This window comes from Monodon monoceros, unplaced genomic scaffold, assembly GCF_005190385.1.
Source record: "Monodon monoceros isolate NGI ecotype Baffin Bay Population unplaced genomic scaffold, NGI_Narwhal_1 Super_Scaffold_18, whole genome shotgun sequence".
NCBI classification, from domain to species: Eukaryota; Metazoa; Chordata; class Mammalia; order Artiodactyla; family Monodontidae; genus Monodon; species Monodon monoceros.
In genome coordinates this window covers 171,621,261-171,635,565 of record NW_021703774.1, presented here as the reverse complement: position 1 = coordinate 171,635,565, position 14,305 = coordinate 171,621,261, and the positions used below count along the sequence as shown (strand labels likewise).

The 14,305-nt window shown below is 42.6% G+C and overlaps 1 protein-coding gene across 4 annotated transcripts in view; it reads left to right on the top strand.

The window, feature by feature from the left end:
* The window catches only part of VPS13D (vacuolar protein sorting 13 homolog D), a 246,829-nt gene that overhangs the window by 11,807 nt on the left and 220,717 nt on the right, over window positions 1-14,305 (top strand). For 3 of the 4 annotated variants that reach the window (XM_029230144.1, XM_029230148.1, XM_029230145.1), the window contains 8 exons: window positions 2,781-2,858; window positions 4,872-5,062; window positions 5,160-5,240; window positions 8,035-8,151; window positions 10,857-10,961; window positions 12,172-12,342; window positions 12,760-12,860; window positions 13,692-13,860. In XM_029230144.1, coding sequence (XP_029085977.1) covers window positions 2,781-2,858; window positions 4,872-5,062; window positions 5,160-5,240; window positions 8,035-8,151; window positions 10,857-10,961; window positions 12,172-12,342; window positions 12,760-12,860; window positions 13,692-13,860 — 1,013 coding nt within the window. Of the gene's footprint in view, window positions 1-2,780; window positions 2,859-4,871; window positions 5,063-5,159; window positions 5,241-8,034; window positions 8,152-10,856; window positions 10,962-12,171; window positions 12,343-12,759; window positions 12,861-13,691; window positions 13,861-14,305 lie in introns of those variants that run through there. The other variant, XM_029230146.1, reaches the window with a different exon arrangement.

Genomic DNA, 14,305 nt, shown 5'->3' with positions numbered 1-14,305 from the left:
CTCCCTCCTCTCTCCTCTTCCCCCTCCCTCCTCCTCCTCCTCATCGTCATCATCATCCCAGCTCCGCCTCTATAATCCCTGCCCTCAGAGAGCCATTAACCAGTCCTGGAGACAGAAATAAGTGTACAGTAACACAAGGCAGTATGTATTACGTTGTTATACTAGAGATACAGGCATAATGCAGTGGGAGGGGAGTCATTCATCTTGTCTGGAGGACCCTGAGAAAGCTATTCTAGGGGTGGCTTTGAGTGGGTCTTAGCGGGATTTTGATAGATGGCCCAGGCTGGGTGACCACATTCCAGGCAGAATGAGGCATGTGAGCAGAGGCAGAAGGCTGAAACCTGCAGGGTGTCTTTGGGATGGTTTGGGGCCAGAAGATAGCGGCTGCCAGTGCTGGTTCAAGGAGTCTGAACTCTGGGCCATGGGCATACATTTAGATTCCCCCTCCTTTTTTTTTTTTTTTTTTTTTTTTTAAATAAGCTCTGAACCTCAGGTTGGCCCTTTAAATGAGGTTGGCTTCCCTAGAGCTGAGGGAGGAAGATTGAGTAGTCATTAGGTATTACTCTAAATTCACCCCAGCTAGTGACTAGATTTCTTGTTAATCTGAGGTGAGGAATTTTTGGATGAGAGAGCCATCCATAAATAAGTCTGCAAATTATCTGTCTGGAAATCAACAAACATTATTATCTATAAGGTGCTCACCTATGCTGGGTGCTTTGTGGCCTGGTCCCTTGGAGGGACCTTTTCCAGCAGGGCCAGTTGTGGGTACATATGAGTGGGTGGGGAAGTAGGAAGCCTTTGATCTGTGTTTTGCCTGATTACCCTTTTTAAAAAAATATTTTTATTTATTTATTTTTGGCTGTGCTGGGTCTTAGTTGCGGCACACGGGATCTTTTTTTTTTTCAGTTGTGGCATGTGGACTTCTTAGTTGTGGCATGAGGACTCTTAGTTGCAGCATGCATGCGGGATCTAATTCCCCGACCAGAGATCGAACCCGGGCCCTCTGCATTGGGAGTGTGGAGTCTTACCCACTGGGCCACCAGGGAAGTCCCTGATTCTCTTGTTTTTGACTTGCTATAGGCTGCCGTTTCTCCTCATTCTTTTCTGTGTGTCCTCTCCTTTCTAGACCACCTACTTTGCTGTCTGTGCTTCAGCTTCTTTAATTTTTCATTGCATGGATTGCCTGCAGTTCTTTCCACTTCTCCACTCTGTACAGCAGCCATGGAAACCTGGGGCCGTCTGCCTTTGTGACAGATTTGGGTATTGAAAAATAGGGCGAATGATTCAGATTGCAAATGTTGCTCTTCAGAAGTTATATACTTTCCTCCCTTTAAGTTGGTTTCAACTGATAAGGAATGTGTCTCATGTTTTTTCCCCCTTATGCTCATTTTCTCCCCAAGTGTGGATATAGGGTTGTTTCTGGGCTCTCTGGGATTATTAACTTCTCCTTTTGGTAAGTCTTAAGGTAAGTGGAGCCCCATGTGAATAGATGTTCTTGCAAAAGTCTGAAAAATAAGTTGGGTGCATTTGCTCAGAATCTGCCAAAATGCTAGCTTTGAATACTTCTTTAGATGCCAGTGCACAAGTCTTAATCATTCAAAGGGGAAAATAATTAAGTTTCTTGTATTAGTGTGTCTTTGGAGGAAAAGACTTGCTCTCCTTTCTTCTGGGTTCTCTTACCAGTTAATGGTTGCTGGGTGGTTGTTGTCTGTACTCCCTGTTCTTGAGAGTACATTTCAGACAGATTTAAGTGACTCAGAAATTGACTTGTGTTGCACAAATGAACAACTTTATAAAATGGCTGTTTCCCCAGCACTTTGAAGATGGGGACCCTGCCTGCCTTTGTTTTTATTCCCAGTGGCCAGCACAGTGCCTTAGGCGCAGGGGAGGGATCAGTATGTACTGGGTTGGCCAAAAAGTGCATTCGGGTTTTTCCATAAAAACCCGAATGCACTTTTTGGCCAACCCAGTATGTGTAAAGGGTTGATTTCCATAGCTGGGAGAGAGAGAGAGATCTAGCTGCACCTTGTGACTAATCCTTCAGTCCGCTTTGGAGTCATCTTGTGCTTTTGTATTTAAGTAATTATAGAAACTGGGTCTGAAAAGGACCTTCAGCGGTGGTCCTGTTCATGCCTTTGCTCTCTGACTGGTTATTACACCTGTGAGGGAGGGTGCAGAGGAGAACCTGCAGAGGGGGTCTCTCCAGAGGAGAGAGTATAAATTCCTCTTGATGACCAACTTTACAGGGGCTCTCTGACGTGGTATGGAATACACACATTTTGGGGGAGGGGGAGGGGGAGGGCGGTGGGTAAGGAGAGCTTGTTAAAAATTGCAAATTTCTGTTTCAGACCCAGGAGCCTGCATTTCATCCTAGGTGATTCAGATGTTAATGGTCCTCTGGTGGAATAGTAGCCTAAACTAGGGATCTGTAAACCGGCCAACTGGCCAGATCCCTCTGTTAGCTGAGAATGGCTTTTCCATTTTTAAAGGCTTGTAAAGAAACAAAACAAAAGGAGAATATACAGTAGACACGATAAGTCCTGAGATATTTACTATCTGGCTCATTAGAGTTAGATCCCTGCCTAAATCCTTCATCTGCTGGTAAGCTTCAGCTGTTATTTACATGTCAGTGGGCTGGTCAGGAAATTAGTACAGAGAATGCACATTGGTATAGCTGGGGTCTAGATGTGAAACTCTCCCTTTACCCTTCATTGATTTGCACACTACAGGCAGCTGCTGCATTTGTTGGATGAACATGTGATGGTATTTTTATTTTTTAGGTGCTGTTGAATTAGAAAACTTGCCTTTAAAGAAAGATGCCTTGAAAGAACTGGAATTACCATTTGAAGTCAAAGCTGGTATGTGGAACAAGGGAATGGGAGGCAGTTCTGAGTCTTTTATCGATTGGGACGTGAAAACTGAGAGCCCTTGAGTTTGGCTCTGTTGGACCAGGAAGAGGCAGGGTAGGAAGGATAGAGTTTAGATCAGTCTTCAAGTGTGGTCTCTAGGCCACTAGTATCAGGATGATCTTGGGGGTGGTGGTGGGGAGGTCAGGTGGCCCCCAGACTTACTGAATCAGAGTCTCTGAGGGAGTGTTGTTGAACCTGCATCTTTAATAAGCACCCCAGGTGATTCTTATGTTTACTAAAGTCTGAGAACTTCCATCCTAGATACAGGGGGTTCTTATTTTCAGAGAATTCATATTACTAAGAGACAGTTTATTGAATGAAAGGTGGGCTCTGGAACTGTATGCTTGGGTTTCTATTCCATATCTGCCATTTTCTGGCTGTGTGACCTTGGGGAGGTTTCCTAACCACCCTGTGTGTGCATCCTCATCTTAGGATGGGATAATACTAGTACCTATATCATAGGTTTGTTGAGAGGAATACCTGAGTTAATGCATTAAAATGACTAGAACAGTGCCCGGCACACTCAGTCGATGTTTGCAATTATTATCGGAGTCTTGCAGTTACTAGATTTGGTAAGGAAACAAGAATTATCACAGAATAAAAATATTCTGTATTAAGTGACCACTTATAAAATTAGTCCCTCTTTAGACACTGCTCGTCATTGAACAAGCCTGTTGATATCACTCAGTCTTTCCCTTATTTTGAGGGTACTTATGTTACAATAAAGTGCAAGTACAATGCAAATCAGTTGCTAGGTGAAATAAAATAGAAATCTTGCAAGAGATTTAGGCTTTCTTGAAGTCAATTCAGGTCATAGGTGAACTGCCAGAATCACAAGCAAAGGCATTGACAAGTTAGAATCTGAAAGAAACTCTCAAGAATGATGAAACAGTGGATACTTCCAAGAGAGTTCTTATTTGACTATCAAAGGATTAAGAGAGGCTCTTAGGGAAAATTGATGTTTTCTAATATTTTGGCAAAAGTGACCCTTTTTATGCTTGTTCTGCAAAAATAAAATGTAACAGAAGTTATATTTTGCTGTCATATAAGTGTCCTCCCAATTAATTTAGGTTAGAATTGCAACTGTACACTAATTATTGTTAAAATTCTTTGTTGTGAAAATCGGTGTATGGTTTCAGTTATAATATAAATTTTATTAAATGTAAAAAACTTACTTTCATTTTTCTAAAGTCAAAATTAAAATATTTTTTCATTGTTGTAAGATTTCTTCATCTGTTACTGGATTACACAGTTGATCATTTGGTGTTAATGATACTCTGTTATCTTAAATATAACACATCGATCCTGCTCGAATTCTAGATCTTAGACAGTAATGATAACAGTCTGATAACATGTGTTGCTTTCAGAGGTAGATTGTTAGTTGGGCTGTGTGGATCTTTGAGAAATGGTAGAACTTGGGAAATAAGTGTCACAATTCTACCAGGCCATTTATAGCTTTCCCATCAGCCCGAGTTCTCATGAAGAATCAGAATTCTTTCTCGATAGAGTACCACTGCAACGCGACCTACGTTTCGGTTGCTGTGTTCAAGATTGGGCATATTGCTGAGTCTGATAACTCCCAATAAGTACCTATCAACCAGCTAATTAATAATGAACAAGAGATGAGTGTGTGCCCACGGGCTAGTACAGGTGCCATGGGAAGAAAAGACACCCCAGGGAAGTTTACGATGTAGTCCTGTTGGGGAAGAGGTATTTTCCAGAGGGAGATGTTGCATTAGATGTGAAAAAGTTACACTGACCTTTTTCCATCTTCTGCTTTATTATGCCCCGTTCTTACAGATCTCAGCCCACTAATGTTTGTTTCACATGTACGAAAACTTGCTGCTTGTTTTCTTAAATTAAAAAGTAAATGGTAATAATACTCCTTAAAGAAAACTAGAATACAGAAAAATAGAATTTAAAAATGTGTGCAGACAGTTAACAAGACTTTCCTTTTCGCAGGCTTAATTGGGAAGGTAACCCTTCAGATTCCCTTCTATCGCCCCCATGTGGACCCTTGGGTGATCTCCATCTCCAGCCTTCACTTAATTGGAGCCCCTGAAAAAATACAGGATTTCAATGATGAAAAGGAGAAGCTGTTGGAAAGGGAACGCAAGAAAGCTCTCCTTCAAGCCCTGGAGGAAAAGTGGAAGGCAAGGCAGAAATCCTTTTGGCCATGAGAGCGGTGGTGGTGAGACTTGAAATGAGCAAAGCACTAGATTCTGCTAACACCGACTCTTTCCTTTGTAGAACGAACGCCAGCAGAAAGGGGAGTCCTACTGGTATTCGGTTACTGCCTCTGTAGTTACGAGAATTGTGGAGAATATTGAAGTAAGTCCTAATGGCTTTTATAAAGTATGAACACAGAAGGGATTGCTCAGGCTTAAGTGCATTTCACGTCCGTGGTTGCTGTTTCCCGTGGGTTTAACTGATAACAGGGTGTCTGCGGAGAGCGCTGATTGCTCACGTGTGCCTTTTCATAGGCGGTGCCAGAGGGAAAACCTGAAAAGCGAGTCCAGCTCTGGGCAGACACAGGTTTTTCTTGCTTCAGTTAGTGTGAGTAGGAGTTTTCATTTCATTGACATTTCACTTCATTTTCTTTATGAATATTGGAACCCTACTTGCTGAAGGATTTACCTCCCAAGAAGCCAGGTCACCTGAGTCTTCATGACTAAATCACTTAATGTCTTAGTCTCAGTTTCTTCATCTGTACAATGAGGGGGGTTGGATGTGGTTTCCAGTTGATTCCGTAGTGCACTGTGAACAGCCCAGTAAGATACTTGTTCTCACTGATGTGTCTGGAGGCAGTTTGTTGAGTTTCAGTGCTAGGGCTGTTGGCCCTCTTTTCTGCTTTAATTATTGTTTTGTTTGTCCTCAAAAACTAGAGCAGGGTTCACACTAATTTTCAGTGTGTCGTAAGTGTTAGCCCATGCTTCTTATCTCCAGGGTTTTCTTGCAGTACCAAAGTGACACAGGCCACGTGTTTTTAAGGTGTCCCACTTCCCCCCAAAATACAGCCTGAGGTTGCTGGATTCATAACTTTGATAACATTGGGGGAAAAGATCAGTACGTTTGAGGTGACTGCTTTGAAATCTTTTCCAGGCAGTTATTTATTTATTTTAGCTGTCATTGATTTTTAAAAAAAATTCCTCATTATTTTTATTTTATTTTTTAATAATAGCTTTATTGAGATTTAGTTCACATACTGTAAAGTTCACACTTTTAAAGTGTACAATCTAGTGTTTTTGGTATATTTACAAAGTTGGGCATCGATCACCACTGTCTAATTCCAGAACATTTTCATCATACCCAACTAGCAGCCACTTCCAATTCCCCTCTCCCTCCAGCCCCCTACAACCACTAACCTACTTTGTGGATTTGCCTAGTCTGGACATTTCACATTAGTGGGGCTGTACTGGCCTTTTAGCATAATGCTTTCAAGGTTCATCCACGTTGTGGCATGTATCAGGATTTTATTCTTTTTATGACTGAATAATATATTCCATTGGATGGATTGCCAAAGATAAAGCTGGAGTGAAGTTAAAATGGTGAAAACAGACTTTATTCAGTGACTTCTGACAGTAGGGGAAGGAGCAGAGCTCCATTCCAGTTTGTACAGAGGTGACCAGGCCTTTTAAAGGGAGAATGGGGGCGGGGTGGGGGTGGGGAGAGGGCTCAGATGAAAAATTACAAAGGGTTGGTCAGTGTAGATATGATTAGGCCAGCTGTGTCTGCTAGCTGGGCTTCTGTGCTCCCAGAGAGAGGGGAGACAGAGGCTCCGTCCTTCCTGATGATTCCATTTCCAGGGAGTGGCATTTAGGTCCTTGAGTTGTAGGAGACACATCACATAGGGACAGAGAAAGGGTTTGCAGTTGGAAGCCCTTTTTGGTAAATGCTCTAAGAAGGGGGTCGGGTGTGCTCTTGTCAGGCCTCGGCTAGAACACACAGCCCTGAGCTTTTCTAGATGGGAACTCAGGAAGGGGATGGAATGTCCTGGGGACTCAGCCTTAGGCTGCTAGAAGCCTATGTTAAAATTTGGTTGGGTCTCTTAGGGTAGGCGTTTGAATGGAGTGCTCATACCTAGAGTTTTTGCAGTTCTCATGGTAGACCACATTTTGTTTATCCGTTTGTCAGTTGATGGACATTTGGGTTGTTTCCACTTTTTGGCTATAAGGAATATTGCTGCTATAAACAGTCATGTGTATGGTTTTGTGTGAACGTATGTTTTCAGTTCTCTTGAGTATATGCCTAAGAGTGGAATTGTTGAGTCTTATGGTAACTATATGTTAAATTTTTTGAGGAACTATTTTACAGTTTCACCAGTAATGTGTGAACATTTCAATTTTTCCACATCCTGATCAGGATTTGTTACTGTCTGTCTTTTAATAACGGCCGTATTAGTGGGTGTGAAGTGAAATCTCAGTGCGGTTTTGACTTGCGTTTCCTTAATGATTAATGTTGTTGAGCATCTTTTCATGCTTATTGGCCATTTGTATATCTTTTGGAGAAATGTCTGTCCAAATCCCATTTCCATTAAAAAAAAAGTATTTATTTATTTTTAACTATTGAGTTGTAAGAGTTCTTTACATATCCTGGATTTTAGTCCCTTATCATCAGATATATGATTTGCAAATATTTTCTCATATTCTATGGGTTGTCTTTTCACTTTCTGTTATTATTTTTTAATTCATTGAAGCAGAGTGCTTTTTCTGTAGCCCCACTATAGGGGCAAGGGGTAACAAATAAGGTCAAAATGGAAATGCCCTGCTGGTGTTCCTGTGTCCAGGTTTGAGGACACAGAGGCAAGATTAAGATATCATTAGAGAGGGAGGGACAGTTATCTAGATACAATGGTACTACTTTATTTCAGTGTTCAAGGTGTTTTCTGAAACGATTTGATGAAAGTATTGTAACTCTCTTCTTGAGAAGGCACTGATCACAAGGAAGTGTCATTCATGTCCAGTTTGTGATTATAAATCTCTGAGGAACTTAGATTATCGGGTGTGTGTGTGACATAAGCTATGCGTTTGTGTAAAATGCCTGCTGTGGTTTACTTAAGTAGACTCCTGCCTGTGGTATTCTACCTGCAGCAGTTGTCTAAATGTGTTTTTTTTTCCCACTGCAGTTAAAAATTCAAGATGTCCATTTGCGCTTTGAAGATGGTATTACCAGTCCTTCCCATCCTTTTGCGTTTGGCGTCTGCATTAAGAATGTGTCCATGCAGAATGCTGTGAACGAGCCTGTGAGTATGAAATAACGACTGCAAACTGGGAAGAAAGCGCTCGGTCTGGAGCATTTAGGGCTCTGCCTTGTGTCCTTTTGTGTTAGCTAAATGAGACCACGATCTTCTTCTCCATGTTCTTTGGAGGGTGTGGATGGATGTCTCTTGTCTCCTTTGCTGAAATAGGGAAACAGTTAATTTCTTCTGACCTGTTCTTATTTAATTCATCCATTAAACGTTGGCACATTTTGTACACGAAGAAACTGAGGTGCAGAAAGGATCTTATCTTTGATTTTCTTCTTACATTACATGCACTCTCGGGGTATGCTCATTCTGTTTTATAGTTTTGGCAGCCACCTGGGAATATTTGCCGATGGCGCCCGCATCTCGAAGGGCCATTCTCCACCCCTCTTCTGACCTTCAGATTCAAGCTCTCTAACTACCTATGGGACGCCTCTGTGGTATTTAGGCTCGTTATAATCAAAATGATCCCATTATATTCCACCTGCCCATTTCACTCCCTGAAACCAGCTGTTTTCCTTCATTCTCTAACATGTTACCGAATGTTACAAACACACGTATGAAAACTGACATCGTTAGAGCCCTTTTATGTGCCAGGCACTGCTCTTAGTGCTTCACATGACTTATCTCATTGAATTCCCAGTAACCTCCACTACTGTTATCCTTGCACTACAGCCGAGGACGCTGAGGAGCAGGATGAGTGAGTGGTGGGCTTGGGTCTGGAGCCCAGGTGCACCGGCTGTAGATCAGGGGTTGGCAAACTGTGGCCTGGGGGCCAAATCTGCCCCGCCTATTTTTGTAAATTAAGATTTAGTGCATCACTGCCACGCCTGTTTATTTACATGTTGTTAAGGCTGCTTTTGTGCTGCCCTGGCAGAGCTGAGTAGCTGCAGCAGAGAACGAATGGCCCCCAAAGCCTAAATGTTTGCTCTCTGGCCCTTTACAGAACAGGTTTGCCAGCCCTGCTTCAGAGCACGTGTTCTTACCCATGACGCTAGTCCCTAGAAGCCTGTGCTCATCCCTTCACTTCTTATTCCTCAGTTTCCATATGCATTTGGTCACAGTGTCCTGCCAGTTTTTCCCGCAAAATGTGTCAAATGTGGCTCTTACACTTATCCTCACCGCGACTGTCTTGAGTTCAGGATCCTGCCAGCTTCTGCCTTGCTCAGTAAAGTCCTGACTTCTGTGACCTCCTTGCTTCCATCCTAGGCTCTTGATTCGTTCTGTGCCAATGCTTCTCAACCTTTCCAACGTCACGGCACACAGAGAAGGATCGTGGTATTTGTACAGGACACTGGGGCAAATGGATGTGGCTGCTTGGGGCTGGAGGTGCTTAGCTCAGAGTAACCGAATACAGTGGACCCTTGAACAACATGGGTTTGAACTGTGCAGGTCCACTTAGATGCAGATTTCTTTCACTAAATACATACCACAGTATTACATGATCCTTGGATGTAGTACCTCGAATACGGAGGGCTGACTATAAAGTTATACGTGGATTTTCCACTTCGCGGAGGGTCGGCGCCCCTAACTCCCATGTTGTTCAAGGGTCGCTGTATTCCTAAAATGTAACTCGATCGTATAAACTTGCTCATTATCTTGACACACCCATGACTCCGTCGGGGGAAGCTCCACTTTGCACTGTTGCTAGAGTTCTGTTTCTAAAACCCATACCGGGTCCTGGTGTGCATGCCTGCATCAGAACCCTCAGTGGCTCCAAGTCCCTTCAAGTATGATATCTAGACTCCTTAGTATGACAGACTTCTTATTGTATTTGTTTCCTAGGGCTATGATAATAAATCACCACAAACTAGATGGCTTAAAACAACAGAGATTTATTTTCCTTAGTTCTGGAGGCCTGAGTCCAAAATCAAGGTGTTGGTAAGGTTGGTTCGCCCCGGAGGCTCTGAGGGAGACTGTCCCATGCCTCTCTCCTTGCTTCTGGCGGATGCCTTGGTGTTCCTTGGCTTGTGGATACATCACTCCAGTCTCCGCCTCCATCTTCATATGGCCTTCTTCCCCATGTGTTTTCTCTTCTTATAAGGACACCAGTGATTAGATTAGGGCCCACCCCAATCCAGTATGACCTCATTTTAATTTGGTTACATCTGCAAAGACCCTATTTCCAAGTAAGGTCTCATTCACAGGTTCTGGGACGACATGAATTTTGGGGAGTGCGGGGGGGACTCTTCAACCTAGTACACCTAGTAACGTTCCAGCCTACTTTTCTCAACACTTAACTAGCTCCTCACTTCAAATGTGTGTCCATACACGTGAGCCGATACTGCCCCATCCCTGAGCACAGTGCTGCAGTTACACAGATGTGCTCGCCGTCCTCTGCAGCTGTGAGGCCTTTTGTGTCGTTGGCCCCACTCCTTGAAATGTGTCCCAGTCTCTCCTTGCCACCCTTTGTCTGAAACGTACACATCTTTTGATATTCATCTGCACAGTGACATTTTCTCTTTGTTTGCTCATGGCATCTCATATATTCTTCCTCTGCTTCCCTCTGCTTAATTAAAATTATTTGCATGTTTGTATTTCCAGTTAGTTAGATTCTGAACTCTGTAACCATGTTTTCATTCAGTTTTGTATCCTCAGCACCATGCAAAGCACCCGGTGCATGATTCTTCACAAATGGCCTGTTGAATGAATGGATAAATTTGTGAATAAAGAATCATCTTGTTTTCTTCCCTGTCTTCCCTCAGGTACAGAAATTAATGCGGAAAAAGCAGTTAGATGTGGCAGAGTTTAGCATCTATTGGGATGTCGATTGCACTTTATTGGGGGATTTGCCTCAGGTGGAGTTACAGGTATGATTGTGGCAGGGCTTTGTTATAACATAGCACGGCAGTAAAGTGGTGTAGTATTGTTGCCACATAAAGTTTTGTTCTCTGCATCTCTGTTCCCATTCCCACCCCCTCTCCCTGCGTAGGCGTTCGCCCTCCAGTATGTATGCTTGAGGTACTTGCTGTGTCTGTAACCCTGAACAATATATAGGGATTTGTGTATGTTTTACATTTATAGTGTATTATTGATTCCTTTGTTTGCTATTTTTCACTTAAATCTGTTTTTAAGATTGATCAGTATTGCTGCTTATACTTCTGATTCATTGCTTGTGACTGTTACGTGGTATTCCACTGCATGCACTTCACATGCTAGCATCCTCCACTTGCTTAGCCACCAGTGCACTAAGCATCCAGATTTTTACTGAATAAAGCACCAGATGTGGTTCTTAAAGAAGAACTTTCTTACAGCATTTTATGTTGAAATGTCACCTTCGGTGGCATTCCTTTGAGAAATACTTAGAAAGTCATGATAAATCATTGGATATAAAGTATTACTGTTTGTGAAGGATATTTAAAAAAACTCAGTTTAATCTTTTTTAAAGAAATTGTAGGTGGTTTAAGTGAAATGGAGAAAAAGGACTCATATTTCCCTCAACTACGATTATCTTTGGCTTGCATGCTATTGTGCAGAATGGTTTTTGTTTTGCTAATTTGATTAAATAAATACTGTGCATCCATACAGTAGAACAGTATGCAACTACAAAAATGAAGGCAAAGATCTTTATGATGAATACGTAATAGTCTCTAAGATACAGTATTAAGTTTAAAAAACAAGATAAAAGAGCATATATATGCCATTTGTGTAAGAATGGTTTAAAAAACCAGAAAATTAGCATTTGGCTGACTATGTACAGAATGCTTCTGGTGGAGTACATAAGAAACTGGTGTCGTTGGTCGCCTGTGAGTAGGGTAACTGGGTGGCTGGAGGATGGGAGTCGGAAGGAGAGGTTGCACTTTTTTTGCCTTTTAAATTTTAAACCACGTGGATGTATTACCTCGTGTATTACCTGTAAGAAATATAAATAAAATTTTAAAATGCTAGAGAGCTTTAGATTCCCAGTTTTATCCTGCTTTTGGATTCTGATATAACATGCTGTAGATTAGACAGCATTCCAACAGGTGACTTGATCCTGAAAACATTTGCTATGATGACAGCCATTCTTGTGACACTCAGGAGGCCATGGACAAGAGCAAGGAGAGTCGAAATCATCACTACATCTTGGAGCCTGTGTGCGCGTCTGCTCTTCTGAAGAGAAACTGCTCTAAAGAGCCTCTGAGGTCTCGGCACACTCCCCGTATTGAATGTGATATTCATCTGGAGACCATTCCCTTGAAACTCTCTCAGGTTCCCTGTTTCTCCCTGTAACTATCGGACTGGTAACTGGGGTGAAGGAAACGTGTTGATAGAAGGGTCTGGATACTTCGAGGTCCCCTCGTGGGAAAGGAAGTGTGCATGAGACCAGGCTGTGGTGGGTGCAGAACCCACTGTCTTTATATAGTTGGATTGGGTGGGTCTCAGGTTAGTTTTGATTTGATATTTTAAGTGCTGAACAAAGAGTACAAGAGAGACAGTAAATTTACGTACTTTACTGACTGTTCAGAGAGACGTTGACACTGGTGCCAGAGTTTAGTCTTGCAGTTTGCACTGGATTTCAGCTCAGTGGGTTGACTAATATGACTTGTTCCTGTGACGTATATGTCTTAACTGAGCAAAAGAAACAAACCAATTCTAACCTAGTGTCTCTTAACCTCTAATAAAAAGTTGCAATACCGGCAAATCATGGAATTCCTCAAGGAGCTGGAACGAAAGGAGAGGCAGTTGAAGTTCCGAAAATGGAAACCCAAAGTGGCCGTATCTGAGAAGTAAGGCTTGTCGATTAAGTGTTGTGTCTGAAATGCATTTTCTAGCATGTTCTTTTTTTGTACCTAGATCAGAAGTATGCCTCACTGTCTTTTACACATGGTTGGAGATAAAAGTACCGTCGACTTTTCTGGGCTTTAAAATGCTATTTCTGTTGTTTATCATCATTGACACGCTACTGTATATCTCTTTGGTGTCGCGGGTTTACTCTTAGGTCGAGCGTAGTGGAATTCAGAAGGTCCTCTCAGCCTCATTTAGTAAGGAGACTGGCGTTGCTCTGGTGGGCTCTGATTGTGTGGTAAATACTTTGCAGCGCTCTTGAACCTACTTCCCTGTGTCTTTTCTCCTAAGTTGTTTGGTCAGCATTTATATAGTACACTTGATAACATCTATAGCAAAAATAAATCTTTTTTTATGTAGATGTGCTAAACTTGACGAGTCAATGTTAAAACTTTTTTTAGATGCTGTGTATTTCCAGTCTTCCTTGAAATATTCCATTTAAAATCTTTAATAGTCAAATCCTTGCTGATTATCTTATGATGGTATTTACTGTATAGCCACCACTTGATTTTCTGTGGTAGGGGCTGATGTTACGGGTGATTCAGACCAATAGAGTAATGTGTTATAATTGGTGCATAAACTGAGGATCCAGTAGATTAACTTTCCCCATATGTTGAGGTTAGCCTAATATTATTTGAGTTTGAGGCATAAACAGATGCCTGACAAGAGAAGAGATGTCTCAGAAGGGTAGTGGTGTGTTGTGGATTGCTCTGGGTCAATAGCATTTTCATCGCTTTTATTGTAAATAAATAGATGGTTATGAACTGTTTCAGCTGCCGAGAGTGGTGGTATTTTGCTTTGAATGCCAACCTGCATGAGATCCGGGAGCAGAGGACGCGCTGCACGTGGGACTTCCTGTTGCGCCGGGCCCGCGATGCCGTGTCCTACACTGACAAATACTTTACCAAGTTGAAAGGAGGCTCGCTGTCTGCAGACGACAAGGTGAGGAGGCTGTTGTCTCTCATTTCTCGTCTCCAGTCAGAGGGTAAGGATGTCTCTCAAAGGCTGAAGAAAAGGGAACCTGTGAAGAAATAAAGTCTTTGTTCGGGATCATAGTTATTACAGGATAAAGTCGGTCTTATTAGGGTGAGAGCTTCTTGGAAGGCCCAGCTTTGCCTTGGCAGGAAGCACCTTCTGTTGCTTGAGGAGAGCTGGGCCATGGGGTGGGAGGAAGAGAAAGGGGCCGTGGTCCTGCCAGGCCTACCCCCTCCCCCCCCCCCCCCCCCCCCAGCTCTCCGTGCGGGGCCCAGAGAGACATTCCATCTAGTCACTCAGGTCTCTTCAACACCTGATCCTAATTCTTTTCCTGCAAAGTCTATAACTAATCTCTGTAGACTTTGGCCCACATTTTCCCTAATCCCAATTGACGTGATTGACCTTGGGGTTT